The sequence below is a fragment of the Podarcis pityusensis genome, assembly GCF_964106645.2.
Source record: "Podarcis pityusensis genome assembly, chromosome: 12".
Lineage (NCBI taxonomy): Eukaryota > Metazoa > Chordata > Lepidosauria > Squamata > Lacertidae > Podarcis > Podarcis pityusensis.
This window is the reverse complement of record NC_138037.1, coordinates 28,301,816-28,329,810: the sequence shown is the minus strand read 5'-3', so window position 1 is coordinate 28,329,810 and position 27,995 is coordinate 28,301,816. Positions and strand designations below refer to the sequence as shown.

The following is a 27,995-nucleotide window of genomic DNA, read 5'->3' as shown; positions in this document are numbered from 1 at the left end:
GGAGCAGGCGGGGCCCATGACTTACATCATAGGTGCCTACACAACACAAGACTGGATCTTGTGCATCCAGTCCCCCCCCCCTTTAATTTTTGTTGGGACCCCCAAGAGAGTGGGGCCCTAAGCTATGGCTTGTTTAGCTTATGCATAAATCCTGCACTAGGTGGGTGCGTGTGGAGAAGACCAACGCATATCCCCTTAATGACTACGTTGAGCTCCAGAGTTTCCTGCTTTGCGGGCGGCAATGCCCAACTACACAGGAGGGAAAAACAGCCAGAAGGCCTCACTTGAGGCGAGGCGAAGCCAGGCCCGCCACGAGCCGGCCTTAGGCCCCGCCCTCCGCGCTGCCATAGAGACCGTCTCTATGGAAGAAGGGGAGGAGGAGGAGGAGGAGGAGGGAGGGATGCTGGTGGCGGCGATGGTCCTGTTTGGCGGCAGCAGCAGCAGCAGCAGCAGCAGGCGCCGACGGAGCGAGCCATGCAGCGCTACGGAGCGGGGTCGTGGTCCCACAGCAGGCGCAGCGGAGCCGCCCTCACCACCCTCCTGCTGACAGGTCGGTCTCTCCGAGAACCCCCTTCCCCGAGCGGCGAGCGACGGCGGCGCCCTTCCCGCCCGGGCTGCGCATTCCCCGGCTACGGCCTGCTCCGGAGCCCGCGACTCCGCCCCGGGGCCAGGCAGCGGCGGCTCCCCGGCTCCTCTCCTGGCGGCCTCGGTCCCGGGTTCTCGCCCCATTCCCGGCCACCGAGGCAATGGTGGAAATTTCTGAACCTTCTGCAGAGTGGAAAAGGTGGAGGGAGGGCTGGAAGCATAGGGTCTGAAAAACAAGGAAACAAGGGCATGCTCATTATTGCTTCCATGGCTGGACGCAGCATGTGTGTTTCCCCCCTCAAAAACACATCCCAACCCAACTCCCCCCGAATAAATTTTTGGATTTCCACACAGGCACAAGTGGAATTTCTAAGGATAAATGAAATGGGTAGAAAATTTGGGTGGGATGGGATGCGGGGATGCAAATTAAGTGACACTGTGATTCTGATGGGTGCATGTAGGATATTTTGACCTGAGCATCCAGTTTAGAAGGATCCATTTATAAATATATGGACAGAAGTAACCCCCCCCCACAAACACCCCTCTGTTCCATTACAGAGGCAAGTATTTAGAATGAGGAGATAACATGTAGTAGAACATTAGCAGTAGAACATTAGTACGTTGTGTGCTGGCTTAGATTTAGATCCTACTGAACGACTGTAGATGATGGTTAATGTAAGACACATTCCTGTACTGCAGACCACCCACCAGCTGTGTGCTTGCTTGTGTGTGTTGGCCCAGGGCTTGGAATCACAGCCATTTATTTCACCCTTAGGATTACACCAGCTGGGGAATCTTGGGCAAATGGAAGAGTGAGAATCCTATTTACCAGGAGAGGAGAACATACTTAAATGCTTGCCTGGGCAAACTAGGGCATAGGAAATAATCTTCAGAGCAAATGAAGTCATGATGAGGTATATTAATGCACAAGAAGAAACATGCAGTATACCATAAAGCAAAGTATCTCACTGGGTAGCTGGTGTTTTAACAGTAGATTGGAAACGTATTTCAATATTTGCCTTTTTGCTTGACTAGTGATGTTTGCAGGTACTTGTACTCCATGTTGCATTGTGAATATTTGTTGCTGAGAAAGGGCTTGCCTTCAAAATTATGAGGAGAATGTTAAGGGCACATGGGATCAAATACTCCAAGGATAGAAAAAAAAAAAGTGGGGAAACCTGTACTTTGCAACTGATTTTCTATTTCTTCAGATTAGAAAAACATAGAAGGCTGCCTTATTTGAAGTCAGAGCATAGGTCCACCATGTCTCAGAGAGTATTGTCTACGTTACAGCTCTCCAGGATTTCAGATAGAAGCATTTGCCAGCCATGCCTGGAAATATCAGGGATAGAACCTGGGTCCTTTTACATACATGACATGTGTCTGCTACTGAGCTTAATGTTTCCAGTTGTCTGCGGTGAATAAGAAGGCACAGATAATTGCAGCTTAAACATATTATATTGTCTTCACATACAAATTCCATATTAGTAGTACCTTTGCTGGGCCAACTAAACAATCTTAAAATAGTGTGCATACTCTCAAGTTCTCCAGAACTGTTAATTAGGTTAGGTAGTAAACGAAGTGGGTGGGATGGAGGAAGAAAAGTTTGCTGATACTAAAGGCGTGATGGCTGCATCTGGTCACAGCCCTTTGAGATAGAATGGGAGAGGAGGTGACAAGCATTCAAAGTAGGCTGCTTAGGTGCCATGCAGGTGTCAGGTTGCACCAAGGCTTGGTGGGAACCAGAACTATATAACTATGGCTCCTTCCTCATCTCTGGAACCACAGAAGATCATTTGTACTGGATCCCTCTTTGTATGGTGAGAGCCTACTTCAAGGGTGGGGGAACTGGATCTGGATGGTATGGTTTTCCCCACCCACTGCAGGCCAACTTTGACATTGGGTGCGAATGCCTACCTGACAGTCACTTGATATAACAGTGACATCAGGTGACCCATTTTCCTTTGCTCGCACAATTTGAAATCAAACCACTGTGGGAAAAGGCAGAGCCCTTTTGCAAGCACCAATAATCAACTGATTGTTGGTGCTTCCAAAGTCCAGTGCCCTGGCAAGGACACTGTGATCATATGTCATCAGGCTGTGTTCAGATCTTAGGCTGAACACAGGCTGAATATTTCGAAGTTGAGGTAGGAGGCAATGGCTGTGATCTGCTGTCCATGCGTTCATATAAACAGAAATGTCAATTGAACAAGGAATTTGCTTAGTATAGGACTTCCTCTTTTCAGTATCAAACTAGCATATTCCAGTGATGTGTTTTTTTCTGCAAAATTTTGATCTGGATTTTTTTCGAATGGATTAGGATAATTTTTATCAGATAATTTTCTGATGTCCAAGACAGGAGCTAATTTAGGATGTTTATTTTTCTTATACTGTATTTAGTAAAATGAAGTTTGCCAAATATTGAATTTACAATTGACACCTGTGCATTACTGCTAATAAACATATGAAATAAGAATTTCTTTCTGCAGAAAAATAAAGCACTGTAAAAATGCCTGCTCTAAATCACGGGACTATATTGAGGATTCAGTGCATTTGCACTAAAATCCAATAACTTCTAAAGAAACGTAACCGATGTAGTGTTTAGTATCAAGAGCTTCTTGCATAATTTCAAATCACACTGCATATGAAAAGTGTAGATTCCCGGAGACAAGGGTTAAATGATAGTTGGAGTGGAATGTTCGGTAAGTTATGAACTGTAAGGTTAACTGGATTATAGGGAGAAATATGTGGTTAGTTAAATACATGTGGAAGACAAGATTTGGAAAGCACTCTTGTCATTTAAGTACATAAACTGTGTGGGGCAAGTTGTATATGATACTATATTCTGCCAGCACTTGAATGTGAGATTATCATATTATGTGATCCCTGCATATATTTAGTTATAAATAAGAAAAAGTATTCTGGCCCGCTTAAAGAATAACATAATTATTATGGCATCAGCTTTCACAGACTACAGTCCACTTCATTAGATGCATGAAATGTTAACCTGAGTTATAGGTATAAACAGTGCTTTTTCTGGGGGGACTCAGGGTTACACATACCCCTAAACATTTTGTGAATCTTTATACTTTTGTCCATTTACTGTATTTTCCCCAATTTGAACTATAAAATGGTGATTTTATTGACTCAAAATGAGAGTACCCCTAAACATATTTTTTAGGGGAAAAAAGCACTGGGTATAAAACTACACATATTGTTTGGGGAAGATTGTAAAATTGAAATCAGAAGGAAGACTTCAAAGGGAAATGACTGCTGTGTACACACCTTCGCGTTTGCTTTGCATCCAGTGCATTCCCACTGCTGGTTTGTGAAGCACAACATTATACACAATCCACATCTACTCTGTAGTTTTCTGAGGAAATGCTTCATTTTGAGGTGTTTTCCCCTAAACCCGCTTTGATTAGATTTGAAAACTTATGACATGTGAAGACATCCACACCCCTACTGGTGTGTGTGGACAGACAGCAAACAACTTGGAAACACATCCAAGTATACTGATGCGTACAACAATGTACAAATGTGATTTGAAATGCAACAGGGGAAAGGAAAATTGTGTTTTGAGTCAGTAATGGGTACACAGCAGAAACTCAGAAAAGTACTTTCCTGTAACTTACCTGCATCTGGTGAAGTGTCCTGTTGTCTGTAGTGGCCTGTAGTGTTTTACACTACAAGGCTATAAGGTTGTTGTTAGTCTTTAGAGTTCCACATGACTCTTTGTGGTTTTTGCTACAGAAGACTTATCAACAGCCATTCTTCAGGTCAAGATTTTATGTTATGTGTCATTTATCAATATATGCAGTGCTTTTTTCTGGGAAGGATGCAGGGGGACGCATACTCCTAAACATATTGTGAATCTAAGTTTGGCCTCATTGTGGGGCAGTATTTCAATATGAGTAGGAAAATGAAAGTACAAAAATACATTTTTTTTCCAAGGGAAAAAAGCCCTGAATATATGCATTAAACTTGTTGTGTTTGATCTGCTGCTTTTGCCCAGATTGTATTTTTGGAGAAGTACATTCCTAATTAGGGTGGGTACAAATGCAGAATTGTCCATAAAAAATAACTTCCCTCAGTCCATTCCTTCCTGATTAGTACGTGCAGAGTACGGTATTTCAAAACAAACTTCAGACAACCATTTTTATTCAATAGTAAATAAGGCATTGCAAAGTTTTAGGTCACTTTATTTCTTTAGCCACAGTGTCACATAAATTCTGAACTGCAAAACTGGCTTAAGAAGCCAAGACAGATTCAACTGATGACACTTGAGAGAAGGATGGAGTAAGCAAGTAGACACAGGGTTCATTCCTAGTTCAACAAATGGGTCTCTTGGGCCAGGATAGCTGCATTCAATACAAGCTTAATATATACAGTAATAGGCAATTAGGTCCAATATTTTTCTTCTCCATAGCACCTTCTTGTTCTTCTTGTTTCTGCTTCCTGATCCCAGTGCAGCCTGGCTGACTGCTCATATTTAAAAACTCAATCCCTATCACATCTCCAACATCTTCTACCAAGGAAAAAAAGGCAGAAATGGGTGGGAAGAAACACTTTGAAACATATATATTTGTGTGCCTGGTCAGGCTGAATAGCTTAATTTTTGAATGCCATTAAATGTGTACTTGTAGTCCATTTAATTTCTTCTTCTTTACATTGGGTATTCATTATATTCTAACTGGTGGCTTTTGATTTCTGAGAAACTGTTGACATGATATTAATCCAGTTTGCCTTGCATCTGTTTTATTTTGGAAAGCTTTTTTCTTGCACTCTGCTGGTGGCATAAATGGAACAGTTAAATGGAAGACCAAACACGTCATCAGTTATGTTAGCAGCAGCATAAAGGCTGCTGAGAAGAATGGTGAGTTTAGGTTGAAAAATATTTGGGATTAATCAACCTCCCCTTGGTATATTAGATTTGATGTATTAGTGGTGTGTATTTCACTAATAACATGATGTGGAAATAAATGGCAATTATATAATGTTCTAATCTTCTAAGCTTTAAGAATTCCTCCTTCTAATCTTTCGTTTTCAACTAAATTTTCAGTTATACTTTGTGGATTCCTTTGCCCAAAATAATGGTTCTGGATAAAATATTGTGAATTTCTTGTTGTTGGTGTCTACTTAAAACACATCTGCAATCTGCTGAGTGCAATAATAATCTCTTTATCATAATAAATGTGTCATTTTTATTACTTGTTTGTAGCAATTGGCATAATTTATTGTGCACGGTTTTTAAAATGTCAGGACGGCTTGGAGAAAAGAGGTAGCTAAATACTTCCATTTAATGCAAAATTGTCACATCAAGTTTTTGTTTGTTTTTTGCTTTTTTAGGTGCCTAAGAGTATTTTTAATTTTATTTATTTATAACATTAAATACAATAATGTGAAACCTCAAGCTTTCTTTTTCATATTCAAGGCAGCAGCAAACCAAGATAAAACAATACCAAATATATATGTACGAAAACAATCCGTTTTTTAAAAAATAACCCAAGAATTACAGAACCAGTAGCAGGAATTCAGACCTGTTTGAGTATTCATCCTGATTTGTTTGCACAAAGTTTTCAGTGAGATTATAAGACATCCATTGATGATTTAGTGTTCATTTGCTTTGTTTTAGGGTGGTGATGCAATGGTGCATCAATTAGTTGTTGCGCCCACCAAGGGCCAGGGGTGGGCAGGGGTGCTGTGCAGTCACTCCAGGGGTACCAGTGGCAAAAGCTGGGTGCAAGCTCTGCTCACCCTCCAGGCCCCTCTCCCCGGAGTGTGCAAACCACCCCAGGGTGCATGTACGCCTGTCCCAGGCACCAGCAGTACATGAACCCACTAAACAAGGCAGAGCGCTTAAAAGCTCTTTCTAGGCTGGAAAAACCCTGTGCAAAAAGAGCTTAACACCAAGCTCAAGCAGCCGGATTTCAACTGCATAAAGTCAGTTATGCACATGTAAGTTGCATGACTTGTGGCCAAGGCAAAGAACAAGTAAACATTTGCTACACAAATGTTACAAAAAAAGCACCATGAGAGTTAGTGACTTTTGACATCTTTGAAGGGTTATATGTAGTAGTTATATCAAATGACTCACGGCAATCTGGCATTGTATTCCTTTTTTAATTTTGTTACCAGTGGGATGAGAATCGGTTCTGGTGGTTTTCCCAGTCAAAACTCTTTTAACAGGTGGCAGGCCTCTTATCGCTTGACTTTTAATGGAAGTCTGAATATAGCATGCGACTGAATCAGTCATGGGTTTCCTCTTGCACCTGTGCCCACTTAGTAGCATATTAGACTGCTGGCTGTTGAAGTGGAGCAGCATTGAAATATATGGCACAGTAGGAGATGCAACATCTGGCCAATAACAGCTTGGGGAGTATCACACCAGCAGAAGCCCATAGATAAATGTGGCAATATTGTATTTGTGAACAGATACTGTGAAGGACAGTGAGTGTCCTCAAGAAATTGGGAAGAGTGTATATTTGCACTGATAGATAGATAGATAGATAGATAGATAGATAGATAGATGATAGATACCCAAGTGGAGAAGCAGGGAAAAACATTGGTTTGTCACCATAGGAAGAGCCCTGCTAGATCTCACGAAGGTCCATCTAGTCCGGCATCCTGTTCTCACAGTTGTCATCCAGATGACCATGGATAGCATACAAGCAGGGCATGAGGAGGACAATAGTTCTTTCCAGCTGTTGTTATCCAGTGACTGGTATTCAAAGGCATGTTGCCTCTGATCCTGGTGGTAGTACATACCCAACGTGATAAGTAGCCATTGATAGCCTCGGCCTCCATGGGTCCACCAAATCCTCCCCCCTCCCCACCAGACATCTAAGTTGGTGGCCCTTACTACATACTGTGGTAGTGATTTTCACAGTACAGTGGTACCTTGGTTCTCAAACGGCTTGGCTCCCAAAGAGATTGGCTCCCGAACGCCGCAAACCTGGAAGTAAGTGTTCCGGTTTGCGAATGTTTTTCGGAAGCTGAACGGCCGACATGGCTTCCACTTGAGTGCAGGAAGCTCCTGCAGCCAATCAGAAGCCACACTTGGTTTTTGAACGGTTTCTGGAGTCAGAACGGACTCCCGGAACGGATTAAGTTTGAGAACCAAAGTACCACTGTGTAACTCTGTGCAGTGTGGAGAAGTACTTCCTTTTATCTGCTCTAAATCTTCCAAAATTGAGCTTCATTGGATGACCTTGGGTTCTAGAATTATAATTGTTAACTGTAGGGCACAAGCCCCTTTTGGGGATACATTTGGGATTTATTTTTATTACTTCCCTTGCATATGCACCAGTGGATGTTTGATCAGAGGAGGGTCTACACTGCAAGATGGTCTGATAAGCCTGCAGATTGCCCATGTCTGTTTGCTGTTCTGTTTCAGACCTTGTGGCCATCCTGTTCTGGAGAGGTTTCTGCTGCTCTGGTTGCAGAAGTGAAGGGTTACTCCAGCTGGAAGCTAGAAGGCATTGCGAACTTCATTCCATTAACACCAAACTGGGAGGGGTGGCTAACACCCCAGAGGACAGGATCACACTTCAAAACGACCTTGACAGATTAGAGAACTGGGCCAAAACAAACAAGATGAATTTTAACAGGGAGAAATGTAAAGTATTGCACTTGGGCAAAAAAAATGAGAGGCACAAATACAAGATGGGGGACACCTGGCTTGAGAGCAGTACATGTGAAAAGGATCTAGGCGTCTTGGTTGACCACAAACTTGACATGAGCCAACAGTGTGACGCGGCAGCTAAAAAAGCCAATGCAGTTCTGGGCTGCATCAATAGGAGTATAGCATCTCGATCAAGGGAAGTAATAGTGCCACTGTATTCTGCTCTGGTCAGACCTCACCTGGAGTACTGTGTCCAGTTCTGGGCACCACAGTTCAAGAAGGACACTGACAAACTGGAACGTGTCCAGAGGAGGGCAACCAAAATGGTCAAAGGCCTGGAAACGATGCCTTATGAGGAACGGCTAAGGGAGCTGGGCATGTTTAGCCTGGAGAAGAGGAGGTTAAGGGGTGATATGATAGCCATGTTCAAATATATAAAAGGATGTCACATAGAGGAGGGAGAAAGGTTGTTTTCTGCTGCTCCAGAGAAGCGGACACGGAGCAATGGATCCAAACTACAAGAAAGAAGATTCCACCTAAACATTAGGAAGAACTTCCTGACAGTAAGAGCTGTTCGATGGTGGAATTTGCTGCCAAGGAGTGTGGTGGAGTCTCCTCCTTTGGAGGTCTTTAAGCAGAGGCTTGACAACCATATGTCAGGAGTGCTCTGATGGTGTTTCCTGCTTGGCAGGGGGTTGGACTCAATGGCCCTTGTGGTCTCTTCCAACTCTATGATTCTATGATTCTATGATTCTATGATTCCATTTGTGCTGTTCCAGAGCTCTGCTCCAGCAGGAGGAGAAACAGCTGATTCAAAGAGTTTGCTTGCTAGAAGTGAGAAATGCCACAGTTGTAGTGAGGCCTTCATTTCCCAGTGCTAGCTAAGGTCTCCTTGCTACAGTTTTACGATGGGAGTATTGGGGCTAATCTATTCTATCAAGTGATATGGGACAATTCAGTGATGCTTCTTGATAGGTGCGCACAACTGCTGGTAAAATGTTCACATTCAATTTATCAGCATGCCAAAGGGCTGAACTGTCTCCAGCATGCCCAAATTGCATCATATGATTCATTTAAAACGTTCTGCAATTTAATCGCTTGACATGATCACAGAAAGGCCTGACTTGTCTTTTTCGCTTTTGCATTTAAAACTGAATTTTCATTTTGATGAGGATGACGGGGTAGCCTAAGGTTTCCTGAATGATCAACATGACCTAGATGATTAGAAATTTTCCTAACTATTGGTGCCACTTTCGTTTGTACACCAAACAGCAAGGAATTCTGTGTTACAATGGGTATGGAATATTAAATAGGAACCCACATTCCCCCTGGAAAAAAATCTGAGTTTCATATTCAATGAATAATGAACATTACTGAATTTAGACATCACACATTCTCTCTTGAGCCCAATCAGTGTATGCATTTATTCAGTGAAAGGATAACTGGAGAAGTTCAGTTGTGTGTCTCCTAAGGACACAAAGAATAGGAAATGTGTATTTTCCAGATAGGAAAGACTTGTTGAAAGTGATAACCTAATTGTAATAGTAGTTGTGAATGCCACTTGTGCCACTTGACAGCAGCTTTCGGTGATGAACTTTTGGAAGCCCTTGCACTCCTCCATTATTATTAGAAAATCAGTAGCACTAAAATATGAGATCTATCATCCTTATTTATACAAAGACAAACAAAACATTGAAGTCAAGTGTGTTGAGTACTGATATAGGCACAGATCGTAGGCATTCCAAGTCACTACTGTGACCTGAATAAAGTACCCACTCAAATGTAATGTATTTATATTTGTATCTGAATTTGTTTTTTAATCATCTGTGATTGTATTTTTTTTTGCACCCTGGGCCCTTTTTTCCTTGAGGTACATGTAAATACATTAAGATTAAGATTCCCAAGATGTGCTACAGTATAAAATGATAAAAACTATAGAGTCTCAGAAGACTAAAACCGCAAACTCAGATGAAACATCACAATTAAAACCAGCATATGCAAAATTTAAAGGTGTCTTAAAACTCTTCCAGGCAGTCCCATCATTTAACAGTAAACATCAAACTGCTGCAGAAGGCCTGAGCGAAGGGGTATGTTTTTAGTTGGCGCCAAAAGTTAAGCAAATGTTGGCACTAACCAGCTTAGAGAGAAGGATGTTCCTTTTTTAAAAAAACAACAGCCAAGCATCTCATTTTGCATTTACAGATTCATTTATGTAAAACTACACAGACACAGCTGTATGTCTGTTTTCTGCTGCCTGATTGATGCCCATATGAAAAGAGATCCCATATCTTGCTCCCTCTTCTGCTCTTCCGATAAATGCCTAAAATATTATTAAAAGGATTCTAGTTAATAATATTTTAGATGTATATAGCTAAATGATGGTATGACACACTTAAGGATGTAATGGAAATAGCAGCAATGGACCTTTTAACTAAAGAGACCATTCCATTTGGACTATTAAGGTGCATGGGTGTAGACAAGGGGGGGGGGGCAGGGGCGCAGCTGGGCCAATTCGCCAGCGGCAGGAACCGTGCCTACACACGCAAAGTCTGCATGTCACATTTAAACCATAGTTAAACTGTGGTTCAATGTAAACACACAACATGCTGGTGCACCTTGCTGAAAAATTCCTGCTCCGTACCTACAGCTGCTGTGTTGCCGGAAGATAAGCCAAAGTCTGACTTTGTTGTGATGTGCAAACCCACACTTAGCATTTGTTTTCCCCAAACAAACCATGAGCAGTAAGCCAAGAACAAACCTTAGTTACCTGTTCATGGCTCATTTGGAGAGAAAGAAACCATGACCCTGTGTTTGGACATCATGACAAATGAGACTTTATAATAATTTATATAATAATAATTTATTATTTCTACCCCGCCCATCTGGCTGGGTTTCCCCAGCCTCTCTGGGCAGCTTTCAACAGAACATTTAAAACAGAATAAAACTTCAAACATTAAAAACTTCCCTAAACAGGGCTGCCTTCAGATGTCTTCTAAAAGTCAGATAGTTGTTTATTTCCTTGACATCGGATGGGAGGGTGTTCCACAGGGCGGGTGCCACTACTGAGAAGGCCCTCTGCCTGGTTCCCTGTAACCTCACTTCTCGCAGTGAGGGAACCACCAGAAGGCCCTCGGCGCTGGACCTTTAGCATGTTTCCAAGCCATGCAACAGGAGCAGGGGAGATATGGAGCAAGAAATCATGGTGCAATTACATTAAATAATTGGTTGTTAAATATTGTTAACTGTGATGTGTGAACTAGGTCATTGAGAAAATATTCTTCTATGGATGGAGAAGATAGCAACAATGGGGACCAACATAGAGCAAATAGATTATTTATAGCCATTCATTATAATACTGAAACGCCTTCCGTCACGCTTTTGTTTGTTATTTAATTTTAACTTCTTAACGCTGCTTTCCTAAGCATGGAAGTAATTCCTATTGGAATCGATAGGATTTGCTTTCAAGTAGACTGTAAGGCGATACCTGTTGTTCAACTTCTTTTTTATCAAAATATGCAAAAATAAAAACAAAACCCACCACCCTCCTCAATGCATAGTTAACTGATGCAAATTATAATTCCTTACAATACTCAAAAGGACAAAGCAGAATAATTGCTTCTTTGTCAGCGACATGCTAAATGGTTGAATTTTGATTGCTGCCTACACACTCATAGGAATTGTTAGCATACATAAGAAAGAAGAAGCATTGCTTTGCGTTTCTTCTGTCGTCCTTGTCCACTTCTTAACTTGTCATTAATAGGGATATCCTTTTCTGCTTCCCTTTTCCCAAAAATGACTTGCCGCGGCTTTGAACGTGGTGGCATTTTGAATGTGTCCTACTTTTTCATACCCTGTCTCTTCTCTCTGCTCCTCCTTTCCCAGTGTACACAATCCTCTCGAAGGTGCACTCCGATCATACGGTGTACCCTTCCGCTGGAGTTCTGTTTGTCCACGTCTTGGAGAGGGAGTATTTTAAAGGGGAGTTTCCTCCTTATCCAAAGCCTGGTAAGAAATGCTTACAGTTTTAGAAATATGTATCAGAGTCATTAAATAACCCTAATTACTTCGCGTTTGCAGAGAGAGAGAGAGAACACGCACTTGTGGAGCAGGCGGATGTGCAAGGCAATCCTGTACATCAGGGGTGGGGAGTCCCACGCCTGGGACCAAATGCCACCTTGCAACAGTGAAGGAAAGCATTGCCTCTCCTTTTCACTGTGGTCCTGGCACACAAACACCGCCCCCATGCTGCTGGAGCTGCTATTATTAGTCCCAAGAAAGCAGCTTCCATTGGCACCAGTGGAGACTTCCCACCCAGACCTTATAGGAGTGTTTGGGGCATGCATGTATCAATTTTCATCAGCCGCATTACAAGGGAGGAAAGGGTTAAGCAGGTACCCCCAAACTCGGCCCTCCGGATGTTTTGGGACTACAACTCCCATCATCCCTAGCTAACAGGACCAGTGGTCAGGGATGATGGGAATTGTAGTCCCAAAACATCTGGAGGGCCGAGTTAGGGGGTGCCTGGGTTAAATCTTTACCCCATTTGTGCTGCAGTCCCAGCAGAAATCCTACACGCTTACTGTTTTTTGTGTGTGTGTGTTTATTAAACAAACAGAGGTGATTGCAACTGTTGTCTTTCACATTGCCTCTATTTTGGTCTGAAATTATAGTTTCTTTAATATAGCAATTAAAGAAACCCATTTCTTGAGTTCAGTGCTGTTTTTCTGCATTTTAAAAATAAAAGAACAACAATGTAGGGCACAATCTGCAGCTGTAGACAGTCATTTGGCTTCCATGAAATAAAACTGGGACAATTTTAGTCCAGTTTAACAAAATACTTTAAATATATTTTGGCAGTTCTGTAAACGAAGAAAGTATGTGATTAATTATACTTGTTTTTCTTTTGCTTGGTATGTCATATGGCTCTCAAGCCAGCAGCAGAACAAACTCTTTACTGTACAACTCCCTTTAGCTAAGCTGCAATCTGCACTTACCTAGGAGAAGTGGATGGGAGATAATAGGATAACTCTAGAGCCCTCTCCAAATAGTAGAGTTGATATGCAGATATTTACTTCTGAGTAAATAGGCAGAGGACTGCACTGCACATCTCACTGAAATTTATTCAGATGTTTGCAGTCTCAGGAGCCAGGTTTTCCATCATTGCTGGTTTGGGTTAGTGCATCTTTACAGGTGTTTTTGAACTAACATGCAAAACCTATCAATTTGACTTACAGAGTGTAAATGCAGTATTGTGATTATTTCATAGCGGACTACCAAGAACAGGAATTATTGACAGCTTGCAGTCTCCCGCTTTGTCATTTGCATTGCATGAAAATACTGTGCTGTTCATTTGGTGACACTGCATTTTAAATTGGATGTCCTGTTTATCCAGGCGAGATGAACAATGATCCTATAACTTTTAACACAAACCTAATGGGTTACCCTGACAGACCTGGTTGGCTACGATACATTCAGAGAACACCCTACAGCGATGGAGTGTTGTATGGGTCACCAACAATAGACAATGTGGGAAGACCATCTGTCATTGAGGTAGGTTTGCTGCAAAATATTTTATCTAGACCCTGTCTCAAACATCTAGGCACGTAACATGTTGTCATGGGTAACTACCTGCTGTATGATAACACCCTTTGCTGATAATTAAAAAAACCACACCCTGATCTCTAAATAATTTTTTATAAAAAAATTCAAACATTCAATCTCATTGTTTTCATGTCTTCCCTCCGCCAGCTTCATATATTTGGTGAATTAAGCTGCTTATGAAATCTAAAGCCACAATAAACCAATGATTTCAAAGTGTCACAGCACTTGGCCTTCGGGCAGCCTGAAAGAGATCCCAGGATTTTATGACCTGGCCGTGACCTTGTACCAGTCCTTAATCCCATCCCTTTTTTGAGTGTTCAACAGCACAGGGTCAAGGAGCGGACCCGCTGAGTAGCCACACTCTGACATTGCATTCCTCCTCTGATATCTGCACATACAGCACAAGCAGTTGTTGTCAGGAAACCTTCATGCATATGCCGTATTGGCCTGAATATAAGCCTCACTTTCCCCCCCAAATTCCGACTGAAAAGTTAAAGTGCGGCTTAAATTTGCAACCTTACCAAAAATGGCTTTTATGATATCGCTGCAGAAGCGGACATAAGGTGAAACGGAACGGGTGTGAGTGCCTGCGTAACTTTAAGGGAGCAGCTTACATTCGGGTATTGTCCTTTTCCTCCCCCCCCCCTTGAATTTTAAAGGTGCAGCTTATATTTAGGTGGCTTATATTCGGGCCAATACGGTAATCAGTGCTTTTTTTTTCCAGAAAAAAGGTTTAGGAGTACTCTCATTTCCTTACTCATAATCAAATACTGCCCCTCAACGAGGCCAAACTTAGATTCACAAAATGTTTAGGGGTATGCGTACCCCTGCGCCCCACCTCGAAAAAAAGCACTGCATATAATTGTACACAAAAAGGCTCCTCTGGAACAACTGTGCATGTGAAAGCCATCTCCCTGTAGAATATTTGCTCTGTACACAAGGACTTTGGAGAAGAGCCCATGATGCCAAAGTGGAGCTCCTTCGCGTGTCCTTCCACCTTCTGTGTTTTTGACCAAAGGAGCGAAGAATGCCCAGATAAGGCTGCAGAGTTCACCTTTTATTGGAGGGAGTGTGTGCTTGGCACCTGGAATTGCAAACTTTTGCCCAAGGTAGGCAGAGCTATAGAAATGTGGCCGTGAATGTAAAATATGTTCTCATATTGAGAGCAAGGGAACAGCAGCAGCATTTGGATATGTAATTGTACGTGTAACCCATTGAAAAGAATGAACAGCATCCATACCCATATGCATATCAAGTTGAAAGCAATGGAGAGGATCTACGTGTAGGTGTACTGTACATCTGATTTATGCTAGCAGTTTGTAAAAACAAGGGTAGCTGGAAATTTACAGCATGAACCTAGATATGTCCCATCCTAGAAGTGAAGTCCTATAGAGTTAGGTGGGGCTTACACCCAGGGAAGTGGGGATAGGATTATATCTTTAGTGACATTACTATGGATTTCTGAGACCAAGTGAAAAACTTAGAAAGCTCCATGGAAATGAAACTACAAATGTCATCCATTCCTAGGGACAATCATCCACCTTCTAGATCAGTCGTCTCCTACCTTGGATCCACAGATGTTGTTAGACTACAACACCCACCTACCCCCGCATCCCTAGTCAGCATGGTCAGTGGTCAAGGATGATGGGAGTTGTAGTCCAACAATATTGGGCACTTAAGCCTGTTGCATGTATTCTCTGCACCTTTGTGACACGTAAGGAACCCGGTAAGTTCGGTCTATTTACAACAGTGGTCTGCTGGGTGCATCTGGAGTGCAACTCATCTACCCTTTATTGACATGGATGTGCTCCTTAAAATCTTTGGTGGTGAAATGGAACCTTGGAAGTCTTCTAATTCTGTCCCAGTTTACTGACAAAACTTGACTGGCTCAGAATAAGGTTGGGCATGTTGGTTTGTTTTGTATATTTCTAGGCCACTTTTTAGGGCAAAGTCTTCCCTAGGTGCCTTAACATGAAAACAACTGTATAATTCAGCAGAGGTCCCTAACCTTTTTGGCTCTGGGGGCACATTTGGAAGACTAAGAAACTGATGCGGGTATCACAAAATAGTCATTTCTCAGAAGAAAATCCAGCAATGCTCAGAACACCCCCCCCAAAAAAAGTCCATGCAAAATATATGCACCCTCCAAAAACAACATATAGACAATGACAACGTATAGACAAAAAAAGCAGGCAACACCCAGAACCAAACCACCAAAAACCAAAACTAATAATAAGCATTCCAGAAGAAATGTTTTAAATTCTGGAAATTGTAGATTTGTCTCGGTCTGGTGCATGTAATGTCTTTCATTCTGTAGTTGTGTGATTTGTGCTTATATATTGTATTGTGATGGCCATTGGCTAGAAACTATAAAATCTATTGACTAATTAAAAAAAAGCAAAACAAAATTGGGAAGGGCAGGGAGCCTTAGTAAGTGGCAGAAGTGTCTGAGGGTCCTGTGGTCCCCATGGGCACCACACTTCGGATCCCAGGAACACAGTGTCCGTGTTTCAGTAAAAGGAATATTGTAACATAGCACCCTAAAACAATCCACAGGCCAGCGATAAAGTGTTATAAATGTAACTAAAAGCAATTAAAAACATTCAAGTTACCAACAATAGAAACTCATTAAGAAGTTGCCAAAAACAAGTGGGGTTTTTTGGAGCCCATTTTAAAGCTTGTGCTGATGAGGCCTTATGCAAATCACTTGGGAGGGGATAATATAACCAAGGGGCTTTCACTCGGAAGGCCATGTCTCTCATAGCTGCTCATCTGATTGATTTTACAGGTGGGCCTAGGAGCCTTCTCACTGGTATAATGTGTTTTCTCTTCTCCCCCTTTGTCCTTCCACAAAAAGCTTGAGGGGCCCAACCACTGCCCAGGTTTCTCCCCATCTAACGCTGGCTTTTCACAGCATTGTTGAATAACCATATATGGAATTGTCAAGCTAGATGCAAGTTTTTCGTGCTCAACTGATAATAGTTTTTGGAAATATAGTAACAAGTTTCTGGTTTATGTTTCTTCTTTATTAGATCACTGCTTATAACAGGCGCACCTTTGAGACAGCCAGACATAATTTGATTATTAATATAATGGCAGCAGAAGGTAAGCATTTTAGATTGCATTGATACATAATATTACACTATTAGGAGATTATTACAGTGGTACCTCGGGTTAAGTACTTAATTCATTCCGGAGGTCTGTACTTAACCTGAAACTGTTCTTAACCTGAAGCACCACTTTAGCTAATGGGGCCTCTTGCTGCCGCCGCACCACCGGAGCACGATTTCTGTTCTCATCCTGAAGCAAAGTTCTTAACCTGAAGCACTATTTCTGGGTTAGCGGAGTCTGTAACCTGAAGCATATGCAACCTGAGGTACCACTGTATAGAATAAATAAATGGCAAAAGGATAGGAAAGAGGTACACTAAGCTTTCCTGTATTTAGTTAATTGTATTTTATTTTGTTATTTCCAAGCCACCTCTGTTAGAGAACTCTCCTTCATTCTATTATAAATATTTTGAAATGTTTGCATTTATATTTTTAAAAAGAGTGTGTACTTGAAAAGTTCGTCTGGTCTGTTACTGTGGCTTACAGGGAGAGCCAAGTGGTGGCTTAGGAGCCTTGCCCAGCTTCTAGGCAATTTTAGATATCGGAATGACATAGTAGCTCAGTTCACACGTTGTGAGCCATTTATGCCAAGACTTAAGTGCTCATTCCCTTACTTTTCAGTCCCTTACTTTTCTTAGAGTGATCATCACCATGGTTTGCCTCAAGTCAGAATGAGAAACCATAGTGTGAATGATGTGAATTTCTGATCTCAGTTTGTAGGCAAACTGTGGTTTGTGCAAACCAGGGAGTGAGGGAGAGAATTGGAGTGCATAAGGCAGGGGAACAAGAAACTACATGAGTCTTAGGTGCTGACATGATCAGCTTCGGGATGGGCAAATCCTCCAATTTCCATTTCTCATTTTTTCATTCTTAAGTTCAGTTTTCCACTTTCCCGCATCAGTTTGTGGTCTATTTATTTTTTAAAGTCCTTAGGAAAATTCACCAGTGTATTAGGGCATTCCCCCCTACCCCATATACCCATTTTTGAAAAGCAGTTTCCCCTAATATAATGCAATTTTGTATTCTATTTTCATGCATACTTTACCTTAGTATGTGCAGTTGTGTACACATCCCTTGTCTGGATAACTGCGTTGCAAAATTTGGAGAAATGTGAATTTCAAAGGATAGCTGTGTTTTGTGTGTGTGTGTGTGTGTTGTTTCAGAAAGTGTGATTAAGTAGGTGCTCCTTTAAATGCAGACCGAGTTGAGCTTCTCCCCCATCCTTCAAGCAACCAAATTCAAGCCAGTGGTTCAGTACAGAGATCATGCAACCAGCAGTCTTGTAACTGTGGTTAAGAGACTGGATGTCACTTGAGCATTTGTGGAAGTTGCTTTGCAAGCCTTAGATTTAGAAAGGATCTTGGATTGCTTCACACTCGGTTATATTTAGAAAATGACTGTGCTGTATTTCTGATTTATTATTCTGCCTTCTTTGTAATTTTGTAAAAAGACAAATCTAAGGCATAATTAATGTTCTCTTTGCAATTAGATTTTCCTTTACCATATCAAGCAGAGTTCTTCATTAAAAATATGAATGTAGAGGAAATGTTGGCAAGTGAGGTTCTTGGAGACTTCCTTGGAGCGGTGAAAAATGTTTGGCAGCCGGAGAAACTGAATGCCATAAACATCACCTCAGCTCTTGATAGGGGAGGCAGAGTCCCACTTCCTATTAATGACATGAAAGAAGGGTAAGCAAGTTTTCATTATATTTCTTCTAGCATTCCAGATATTTTAGAATGTAGCTTACAACAAAAGCAGTAAAGAATCTTAAAGCAGGGGTTGCCAGTCTTTCTGGGCTAGTGAACGTATTTGGAATTTTGAGCAAGTGCCATTCAGGCAAGTCACAAAATGGCTGCTGTGTGGGTTTGTGGCATAACACAAAATGGTGGCTGGGGGGGGATCACATCTGGGTTAATGGGCTTGCGCACATATTTTTTTTGGAAAGCAAATAATAGAAATGAGCGCTACACTTCCGCTAGGTTCTGCTGGTTTTCCAGAACAGGCTTTTATCAGGTAAGAAAATGCCAGGAAAACTGAACAGAGTGCTTCCTGAATTCAGCCAAGATAATATCTGCTTCCTTGCAATTTCCACCCATTGATTCTAGTCCTACGAGCCATTGCTTATAGGACTCAGTTTCCAGACCCAGTAATGGTAAAAGGTAAAGGACCCCTGGATGGTTAAGTCCAGCCAAAAGCAACTATGGGGTACAGCGCTCATCTCGCTTCGGCTGAGGGAGCTGGCGTTTATCCACAGAAAGCTTTCTGGGTCATGTGGCCAGCAGGACTAAACCGCTTTTGGCGCAATGATGGAATCCAGAGCGCACAGAAACGCCGCTTACCTTCCCACCACAGCGGTACCTATTTATCTACTTGCACTGGTGTGTTTTCGAACTGCTAAGTTGGGAGGAGCTGGGGCAGAGCAACCGGAGCTCACAATGTTGTGGGGATTTGAACTGCCGACCTTCCTATCGGCAAGCCCAAGAGGCTCAGTGGTTTAGACCTCAGCGCCACCCTAATCCAGACCCAGCACTCCTGATGCGGCCTGACTAGCACAGAATGAACTGGGATTATTATGTCTCATAATTTAGAGACGATGCTTCTGTTAAGGTTGCTGAAGATTGCGTTAGATTTTTAAGCAGCCGCATAGCGCTGCTGGCTCATGTTCAGCTTATGATCAAACGAGATCCTTTCTACTCATGCTTCAAAGCCAGGTTCTGCTTGCCGCCACCCAGTCCCAGCCTTTACTTGGAGCTTTTGGATTTTTTTTGGGGGGGGGGGTGGAGTTGTACCTAAATACAGAACTACACACTTATCTTGGTCAAATTTTAACCTGTGGGGTTGGGTCCAATATCTCAGCCTGCCATTGCTCCCAAGTGCATGGTTTGTGAAGGGTGCAGCTATACCACGCTGTGGCTTAATGCAGAGTTGAGACTGATGAAACTGGCTAGGAAATGGTCAGTGCACTAGAAGTGCTTCAGACAGAATACAACTAGGCACAGCTTAGTGGTTGTTTGATAGACTCTGCCATGGCAGTGGGGAATTTGCTACCATTGCATCCTCTCAGTGCCATCCAGAGAGCTTTTCCGAGTAACAAAGATACCTTTTCAGCCTTGTCCCCTTCCCTGTGTTGAGGATCACTGCAGTTGTCCACTGTTTGCTTTGCTCTGTAGGCAAAGATGCTCACATGCAATCTGACTGAGACTCGGCTAGTTCTGTGGTTTCTCAGAAGGGGGCGGGGAGGGACTCGGTGCCCTCTGGTGGTCAAGTTTTATTCAAACATGAAGATATAAACAGGATCCTTTTGCTAAGCAAGGGGTCGGTCACTTGTTGATCTTGCTTGGTTAAGCTTAATAAGGGTTTTGGCCATTGCTTATTGCCTTTTCAAAAGGCTCCCTTTTACAAGGTGTAATGTCTCTGTATTGAAGGAGCCCGTGCTATGTCTGATTTTGAAGTCCTGTTTGAGTTCACTGAATCTAAATATATACAGATTTATTTCCCATATTTCATTTGTGGACAAGGTGTTTTGAGAGGGCAGTGATGTAGGACCCCAGATGATCCTGGATAAACTGAATTTTGGTACTGTACTGGATCCAGTTTTTTGGTGACGCATTCAGAGAATCATAAAGCACATGCTGTAGTTTGCTGCCAGCTTTCATGTTGTCTGCTTTTGAACTGTGCATAATCTGCAAATGAACTGTGCAATAGAGAGCCAAGTGGAAACAGTGAGGAGCTCTTTCCATTCACGGACATTTGGATCCAACCCATTGATTGAAAATTTATCTGTGACCATCCTAAAACTGTCAACATTTCTTTGCAGTGTCTATGTTATGGTTGGTGCAGATGCTACATTCTCCTCCTGCTTACGGGAAGTTGAAAACCCACAAAATCAGCTGAGATGCAGTCAAGAAATGGAGCCTGTAATAACATGTGATAAAAAGTTCCGTACCCAATTTCAAATAGACTGGTGTAAAATCTCCTTGGTGAGTTGCTGGCTGGCAGTATTGCAGAACACACATAACCAATTAGTCTTTAAAATAATCTTCTGGAGGGCAGATTATGTAGATTTCTTTTTAATCTTCTGAGGTTCATGGGGTGGACATGAGCTGATGCTCTGGAATGCCCTCCCTAGAGAAGCCCATTTGCCCCTGTCGCTAAATGCTGTCCAGCACCTGAAGAAAACCTAGTTGGTTAAACCAGAGATGGAGAACCTGGTACCCTCAAGATGTTGTGGGAGCCCAACTCTCGTCAGCCCCAGCCAGGATGGCCAGTGGATCAGGATGATAAAAGTTGTAGTCCAACAACTTTTATAGGGTCACAACTTAGCCATCCCTGTTTAAGAGTACCCATTGGGGAATATGAACTATCATCTGTCAGTAAGGTAAAGGGTAAAGGGACCCCTGACCATTAGGTCCGGTCGTGACTGACTCTGGGGTTGCGGCGCTCATCTCGCTTTATTGGCCGAGGGAGCCGGCGTACAGCTTCCGGGTCATGTGGCCAGCATGACTTAGTTCTGGCGAACCATCTGTTTACCTTCCCTCCAGAGCAGTACCCATTTATCCACCTGCACTTTGACGCGCTTTCGAACTGCTAGGTTGGCAGGAGCAGGAGCTGGGACCGAGCAACGGGAGCTCACCCCGTCGTGGGGATTCGAACTGCTGACCTTCTGAGGTCCTAGGCTCTGTGGTTTAACCCACAGCGCCACCCGCGTCCTGTTCATCTGTCAGTACAGTGAACTAAATGAACCAACTGTCTGACTTAGGAACATAGCTCAGTTGGTTAGAGCATGGTAGATGCTGATAATGCCAAGGTCGCAGGTTCAATCCTCATATGGGACAGGTACATATTCTTGCATTCCAGGGGGTTGGACTAGATGATCCTCAGGGTTCCTTCCAGCTCTATGATAGAAAGATGCCTTATACTATGAAAGAATTATGCTACTTGTCATTGCTGAAGAATTAGAGTTAAGGTATAACTAGTTAGTAACTCTTCAAACTATGGCACTTGCTCTGCAAGTCTTGCTTAAGGAGATACTTTCCTCAAAGCACAGAATCCTAAGTGTTCACAGTCCCATTGATTTCAATTGGATTTATTCCCCAGTAAATATGCAAATATTTCATATACTGTATTGTTGGGACTCCCAATTCCCATCAGCCCTAGCTACAGGGCTAATGGTCAAGGCTAGCAGAGTCGCGACCCTCCAGATATTCTTAGGAGTTCCCCATCCCAGCAGTAAAGCAACCATTCAATGCTAAGTAAACCTCTAGCAGTGGTTTTGTGTCATCTCATCTTCTGTCGATCAATGACTGCTTGATTGTTTACTTAAAACTATATATAGTATATCCTGGCTTTTCCACCTAAGGAGATCAGGAGTACAGTAAAAAACAACAACACACGACTCGTTGCTGCCGAAACGCCAAGAAGGGCTCAATGGCCTGATTATTGTTATTTTTAACTGGTGTCTTAAACACAACCCTACAAATCTCCTGTGGGAGGAAATTCCAGAAGTGGAGAGGGAGCCACCACAGAGAAGGCCCTCTAATGACTTGGCCTTTGATGGATTCCTGAAGGTCCAGCAAGAAGGGTCTCTGTGGAAGGTCTCAGTTCTCAGGCAGGGTTCTCTAGCTAACGCATGATGTACTTTGAACAGAAAGTGAAGAAAGTGTCTTGATTTTTATGACCAGATTTCTATACAGACAATGTGTGGTACAAATTTTCCTTTAAAAAGAAATTGTGATTCTGGAGGGCTGTTGTTTAAACTGCTGTAATGAATGCTCAGTGGTACTGTTTGATGGTTTATGATCCCCATTTTTTCTCCCAAGGTTTTACTGTCTAAAATATATTTTGTCTGTTTGGTATCAGGTTGACAAAACACAGCACGTTTCCACCTATCAAGAAGTGGTCCGTGGAGAAGGGATCTTACCAGATGGTGGCGAGTATAAGCCACCTTCTGAAAGCCTGAAAAGCCGAGACTATTATTCAGACTTCCTCATTACATTGGCAGTGCCCTCCGCAATAGCCCTGGTGCTTTTTCTAATACTTGCTTATATTATGTGCTGCCGAAGGGAAGGCGTGTGAGTACTTTGAAACATTAATAAGTATTTTATAATTGTGTGAGTTTATAAGGTACATGACAAAAAAAAAAAGTAGATGAACTTGATTCAGTTCATAAAAACACAGTCCATTTTTAGCCTTTTCTAAAACATGCAATAAAATCAAATTACAGCTACTTGTTAACTTTGGAATTAGAAATTTTATTTATTTTTAAAAATTCAAAAACTGAGCAACCCGTTCACAAAACTATTTAACCTGACAGTAATTTGAAGCTAATTAAAGGTAAACATAGTGTCTAACAATTAAAATAAACCTTATTAAGATTGTGAACTGAATTTAGGATTATAAAAGCCAAAAGCATTTTTTGAAAAAATAAAAGCAGCAAGCAACACAATTTCTTCCATTTTACATGCACCTGTTCTGGGAACATTTTAGTCCCGCACCTGTCCTTTTAACGTGCATATTCACTTCTCTGTGTACATGTCTTTCATCTATCCCATCTCTTTATGTGCTTTCTTCATCCATGCCTTCTCATAAACCCTGTGGCAAATGCTTCCAAGTTGACCAAATGGTCATGATCCAAACGAATGTGCAGAAACAGGAACTTGATGTGCAGCCAACTTTTTCTTTGAACGTTTGCCATTGCTCCTCTCACTGCTGAAGAGGCAACCCTCCAAAATGCAGCTTGCCTCTTCGGCTATTAGAGCTGCAGAAACAAATCTCCAAAGGCAACTCCAGTTGCATGTATAGCTCTCATCTGCACACACCTGCATCTTCTTGAGATCATGATCCATTGCAACAGGACCAGCATTTCCATACCATGACTTATTTCCATCGGCAGTTAGATTTAATGTTCCAAATATCAATGCTATTATTTAATTCATAACTTTTGTTTTATTTTTAGGGAAAAGAGAAACATGCAAACACCAGAGTAAGTGTCTTCTTTCCTGTTATTTTCTCCCATCACTTAATTTTCATTTCCCAGTAGCTTCTCATGCTTCATACATGTATACCATCCTCATTCTCCTTAACTTGTTCTTCATCTTTGTGGTGGCTGCTTTGAAAAATGTAGAATCCTGAGAAACTGAATAGGTCAAAATAAAAAGGGTTTAAAAGCTCATAATAAAAGAGGCCAGAATCAGAATATTATTATTCAGTTTTGAGGTTTGTGGTTTGTGATATTACTGTCAACTTCTATAAGGTAACCAAAAAATTATACTCCATAAAACTGCTTTTTAAAGTGAGGCTTCTATTAATAATTGTTAGCTAACCACAAGAAGCCAAGCTCTAAAACATACCAAATAAAAAGCATTAACATCTGCACTTGGTTACATGGAACAAAATGCTGAAAAGCTCGTCATACTTTAGAACAGGAATGGTCCAATGTTGACAGGTGGGCGGGACCACCCGGTTGTCAATCACCTAACAGCTGATCAGAGGTTGGAGCATCCTTTGAAGATTTACTTGCTGTAACCAACCAGCAGCTGATTGGCGGCTCCCTGAAACCTCTATGAAATTTGTTTGCAGGAAGTGGTTTGAAGCCAAACTGCTGCTTGCAGAGAAGGCGAGCTCCACTACTGCAACCGTGATCCTAAGGAGGTGCCCTCTCGGTGCTGAATAAGCCCTCTCAGAGGTCCAGAGAGTCCCAGGCCACTTCCCGCTTTTGAAATCCCTAGCTCTAATAAAAATTAAAATAACACCCAAAACCAAAATAAGGTACCAAAAATACACAGGGCAAGAATCTGAGCTTGAGGCCAAATCGCCCTCCTGCCCTCCACCCACCCCACTGGGCCTGGTGCTGATCAGCTGTCAGGGGTGTGATTTGTGGGACCCATGTTGGGCCTAATGAGGCCTGTGGGCTGAACTCTCAGTGGACCACTTCATAAATCCCCCCCCCCCAACCTTCAGCACCAGCATCATAATCAAAGCCAGTGACACCTTGTGAAGATCACAGGCCCTAGGCCAAACCCTTGTAACTCTACTCATTAAATCCAGCCCTAATCACAAGGGCCTAACAGTAGTGGGTTGAGAACCCTCTAGCTGAGGGCATAGGTCTTTGCAAGGCCAGTGGGCAACCTAGAGGCGGCCAAGGCTTATCCCAGTGCAGCCAAGGTCAAAGAAGACATAATGTTGAATGCCTGATTGAATCAAATACACCTTGTACCTTATTTGCTTCTAAATAACAGTCAGCTGCTTTCTCCATGGTCCCAATGAAAATTGGCACCCCCCTCCTTGAAGTTGCTGTTTTTCCCAGGAGAGAAGCTGGCATAGATACCAATGCTTTTCTTGAGGGTTTCTTGCTGGCATCTAAAAAGACCACTGGCTTGATGCAGGAGGCTCTTACATTCTTAAAGCAGATGTGTATGTGTGTGAGAGAGGGGTGTTATTGAGACCATGATGGTGGAAAAATGGGTTAACAATGTCTTTGGATCACAGGCCTGGTTCTGGTCTCCCCCTCTGCCAGTTGTTACTCAGAAGAAGAAATTAGGCACATTAATTGCAGTTATGCGTCTAGCTTGTGCCCAGATATTCCAGCTGAAAACACAGGGAAAACTTGGGTAGATTGGATATAACCTGCCAGTGCTCTGTGACCTAACCCCTCTAAAAGTAATTTCCAATTTTTTAAAAAATCCAGTATATGCTATTTATAAACCTTGTCGTTTACACCGATGTTGTGGTAATCTATCAAGTGGCTTTAAATGTCTGTATATGTTTGTACTCTTTATTTCCACAACGCTAGCAATTCTATTAAATATGGGGGGGAAATGTTGTTTCCTTTTGATCTAGCATCCAGCTGGTCCACCACAGTGCCATTCAGAAATCCACCAAAGAACTTCGGGAGATGTCCAAAAACAGAGAGATAGCATGGCCTCTCTCAACGCTGCCTGTCTTTCACCCAGTCACTGGGGAGATTGTGCCACCGGTTCACCCTGACAGCTATGACAACACTAGCATGCCACTGATGCAAACACAGCAGTAAGTATCACTCTTGGTGCCTAACACTGAGTTTGAGTTTTGTGGTGCTTCTGCTGATTTCTTCCATGGTGGTGGTGCTGTTGCCATCTCATTCTATAGGATGATTTGGCTCTTGCGTTTAAATAGCAAAGCTCTGGTTACACATTCCAATAACAACCCTTTCCCTAAGCAGAAGCCTTGGAGGCTTTTACTGTTTAGAGTTCAAAATAGCATATAATCGTTTTAAAGAGGCATTATTATTATTATTATTATTATTATTATTATTATTATTATTATTTGTAGGAACCTGCCACATCAGACTCAGATTCCGCAGCAGCAAACGGAAGGTGACTTTTTAAACTATTTCTTGAAAAGGCAAAATATGACCTAGTTATCAACAAGTGCTCACAAACTCATCGCAGCGTTCTTGTTCCCTTCCGCATTTTGCGGGGGCCTGGTTTCCCAAAGTTAATAGCAGAAGGGTGGGAAATGAGGAGCAGGGTGTGAGAAAGCTTTGTATTGAATAGGCCATAAGAGTAAGAATTAACAAAATTTAGATGGCATCTGTGAGATGCAATAGTTGAAACGGAAAAGAGTGAACTGAAATCTCCAATCAATATCACTTCCATGGAAATGAATGGCAAACATATCAAGTTATCAGCTTGCCAGACAGAACCACCACCCTTGCCTTGCCTTTCCTCCCCCCCTCACATGCTGTTTTGCGGTTCTCCTGGCCCTCCCCAAGCCAGAGTTCGTTAAAAGAATCCTGTCCTGCCTGAAACCCCCCTTTTCTCATTTTTTCCCTTGGGAAATGTGCTCCACACTGGTGGGGTTTAGTGCTATGAATGGGTCTAATTATTCCTTGCACAGCCCAATTATTCCTTAGTTGCTCCCAAGTCTCAAGTGAGCGGCATGGGATGAAGATGAGTGTTTCTTCTGTCACATATAAAATAAAAACAATTAAAGTTTGGGATCGCATACGTACTCCCAACCCCTTTTCGCTCTCATGGGTTCTCTGAATGACTGAACATGGTTTTAGTTATTAGTGTATCAAGTTGTGTTATGCCGAAATTTATAGAATTCTTGGTGGTTTGCATAACCATAAAATAAAACAGCAAAATCAAGGTTAATCAGAGAATCATTCAAATAGAACAAAGTCGGCAGTGAGTTTTGGGGAAACTTAGCATAAGTTTTGTAGACTTGAGTCAATGCATCAAAGGCAATCTGTAGCTAACAACTTAAGCTATCCATTCATGCATCTGATGGCCTCTTGGCCTCAGCGCCTTATGCTGCATATAGTATTTGTTAGTCTTTCAGGTACCACAAGGTGTTGTTTTTGCTGCAACGGGGAAAATATGAGCACACTTCTCAAGGTGTTTGGGTGACCTGTACAGGAATCTACTTTGAGGGGGCTTGTTTTCAAAAGTTTTGTTTTTTATTACTGCTTTCGGGGACTAAAGGAGAATTTCGTATGACAACGTTCCAAAGATTAGAGGCAAGTATTACATATAGTATTCTGCTTTCTCGCTGTTGGAAAACCAAATAATACAATGAAGCACATTTTACTATGAACTGTACATGTTGATTCTAGATTTGATTTGGGTGGCCACTCTCCCAAAAGATTAGGCACCCTAAGACTTGCATAGCAGATGAAAGTGATCTATGAAGTGATTGTGTAAGGATTCTTATTTAAAGGTGAACAAAGCTGACTTGCAATTCTCTAACTGTAAAATTAAAACCATGTTGACTATTGATCTTTCTAATACCTTTTTGTGAATTGTCATTCACAGGTAAATGGTATACCTGAGGAAAGAAAACTTACAGAGGCGATTAATTTGTAATTAAATAAAACAGCCAATATCATATTTTATTTCCTTATCTGCTTCAGTGATGCTTGAGTTTTTCTGATGGCGTATGCATGCCTCGTGTTAAATATTCCAGTGTCAGATGGTAATCATTTCCATATTACTAAATTTATTGTATTTTTTTGTACTTTGGACACTTTCAACAAATTTATAAAATGGTAACTTTTATATTTGTTATATTTAAAATAAACAAATATTAAACTA

At 42.0% G+C, this 27,995-nt stretch overlaps 1 protein-coding gene across 8 annotated transcripts; it reads left to right on the top strand.

Moving 5' to 3' along the window:
* Positions 1–291: 291 nt before the first annotated feature.
* Positions 292–27,995, top strand: SGCE (sarcoglycan epsilon). Of its 8 annotated transcripts, none has more exons than XM_080975654.1 (13): positions 292–550; positions 5,357–5,461; positions 12,092–12,214; positions 13,602–13,759; positions 16,843–16,915; positions 18,410–18,608; positions 20,738–20,900; positions 22,780–22,991; positions 23,876–23,902; positions 25,759–25,947; positions 26,230–26,273; positions 27,387–27,421; positions 27,717–27,995. In XM_080975654.1, the coding sequence occupies exons 1-13, from the start codon at positions 475–477 to the stop codon at positions 27,765–27,767; spliced, it is 1,455 nt and encodes a 484-aa protein (XP_080831780.1). In that variant the 5' UTR covers positions 292–474; the 3' UTR covers positions 27,768–27,995. The 8 variants fall into 8 exon arrangements, with proteins under 8 accessions (XP_080831780.1, XP_080831774.1, XP_080831775.1 ...); XM_080975655.1 differs by lacking the exons at positions 292–550; positions 5,357–5,461 and adding exons at positions 7,871–8,103; positions 8,991–9,043; XM_080975648.1 differs by lacking the exon at positions 23,876–23,902 and having other exon boundaries at positions 386–550.

Coding starts and splice junctions, on each gene's coding strand:
- SGCE (XM_080975655.1), top strand. CDS start 7,886: ATGCACCAGTGGATGTTTGATCAGAGGAGGGTCTACACTGCAAGATGG. Junction 8,104..8,990: donor TTAACACCAAACTGGGAGGG/GTGGCTAACACC, acceptor GCTGTTCCAGAG/CTCTGCTCCAGCAGGAGGAG. Junction 22,992..23,875: donor TGCTGCCGAAGGGAAGGCGT/GTGAGTACTTTG, acceptor TTTTATTTTTAG/GGAAAAGAGAAACATGCAAA.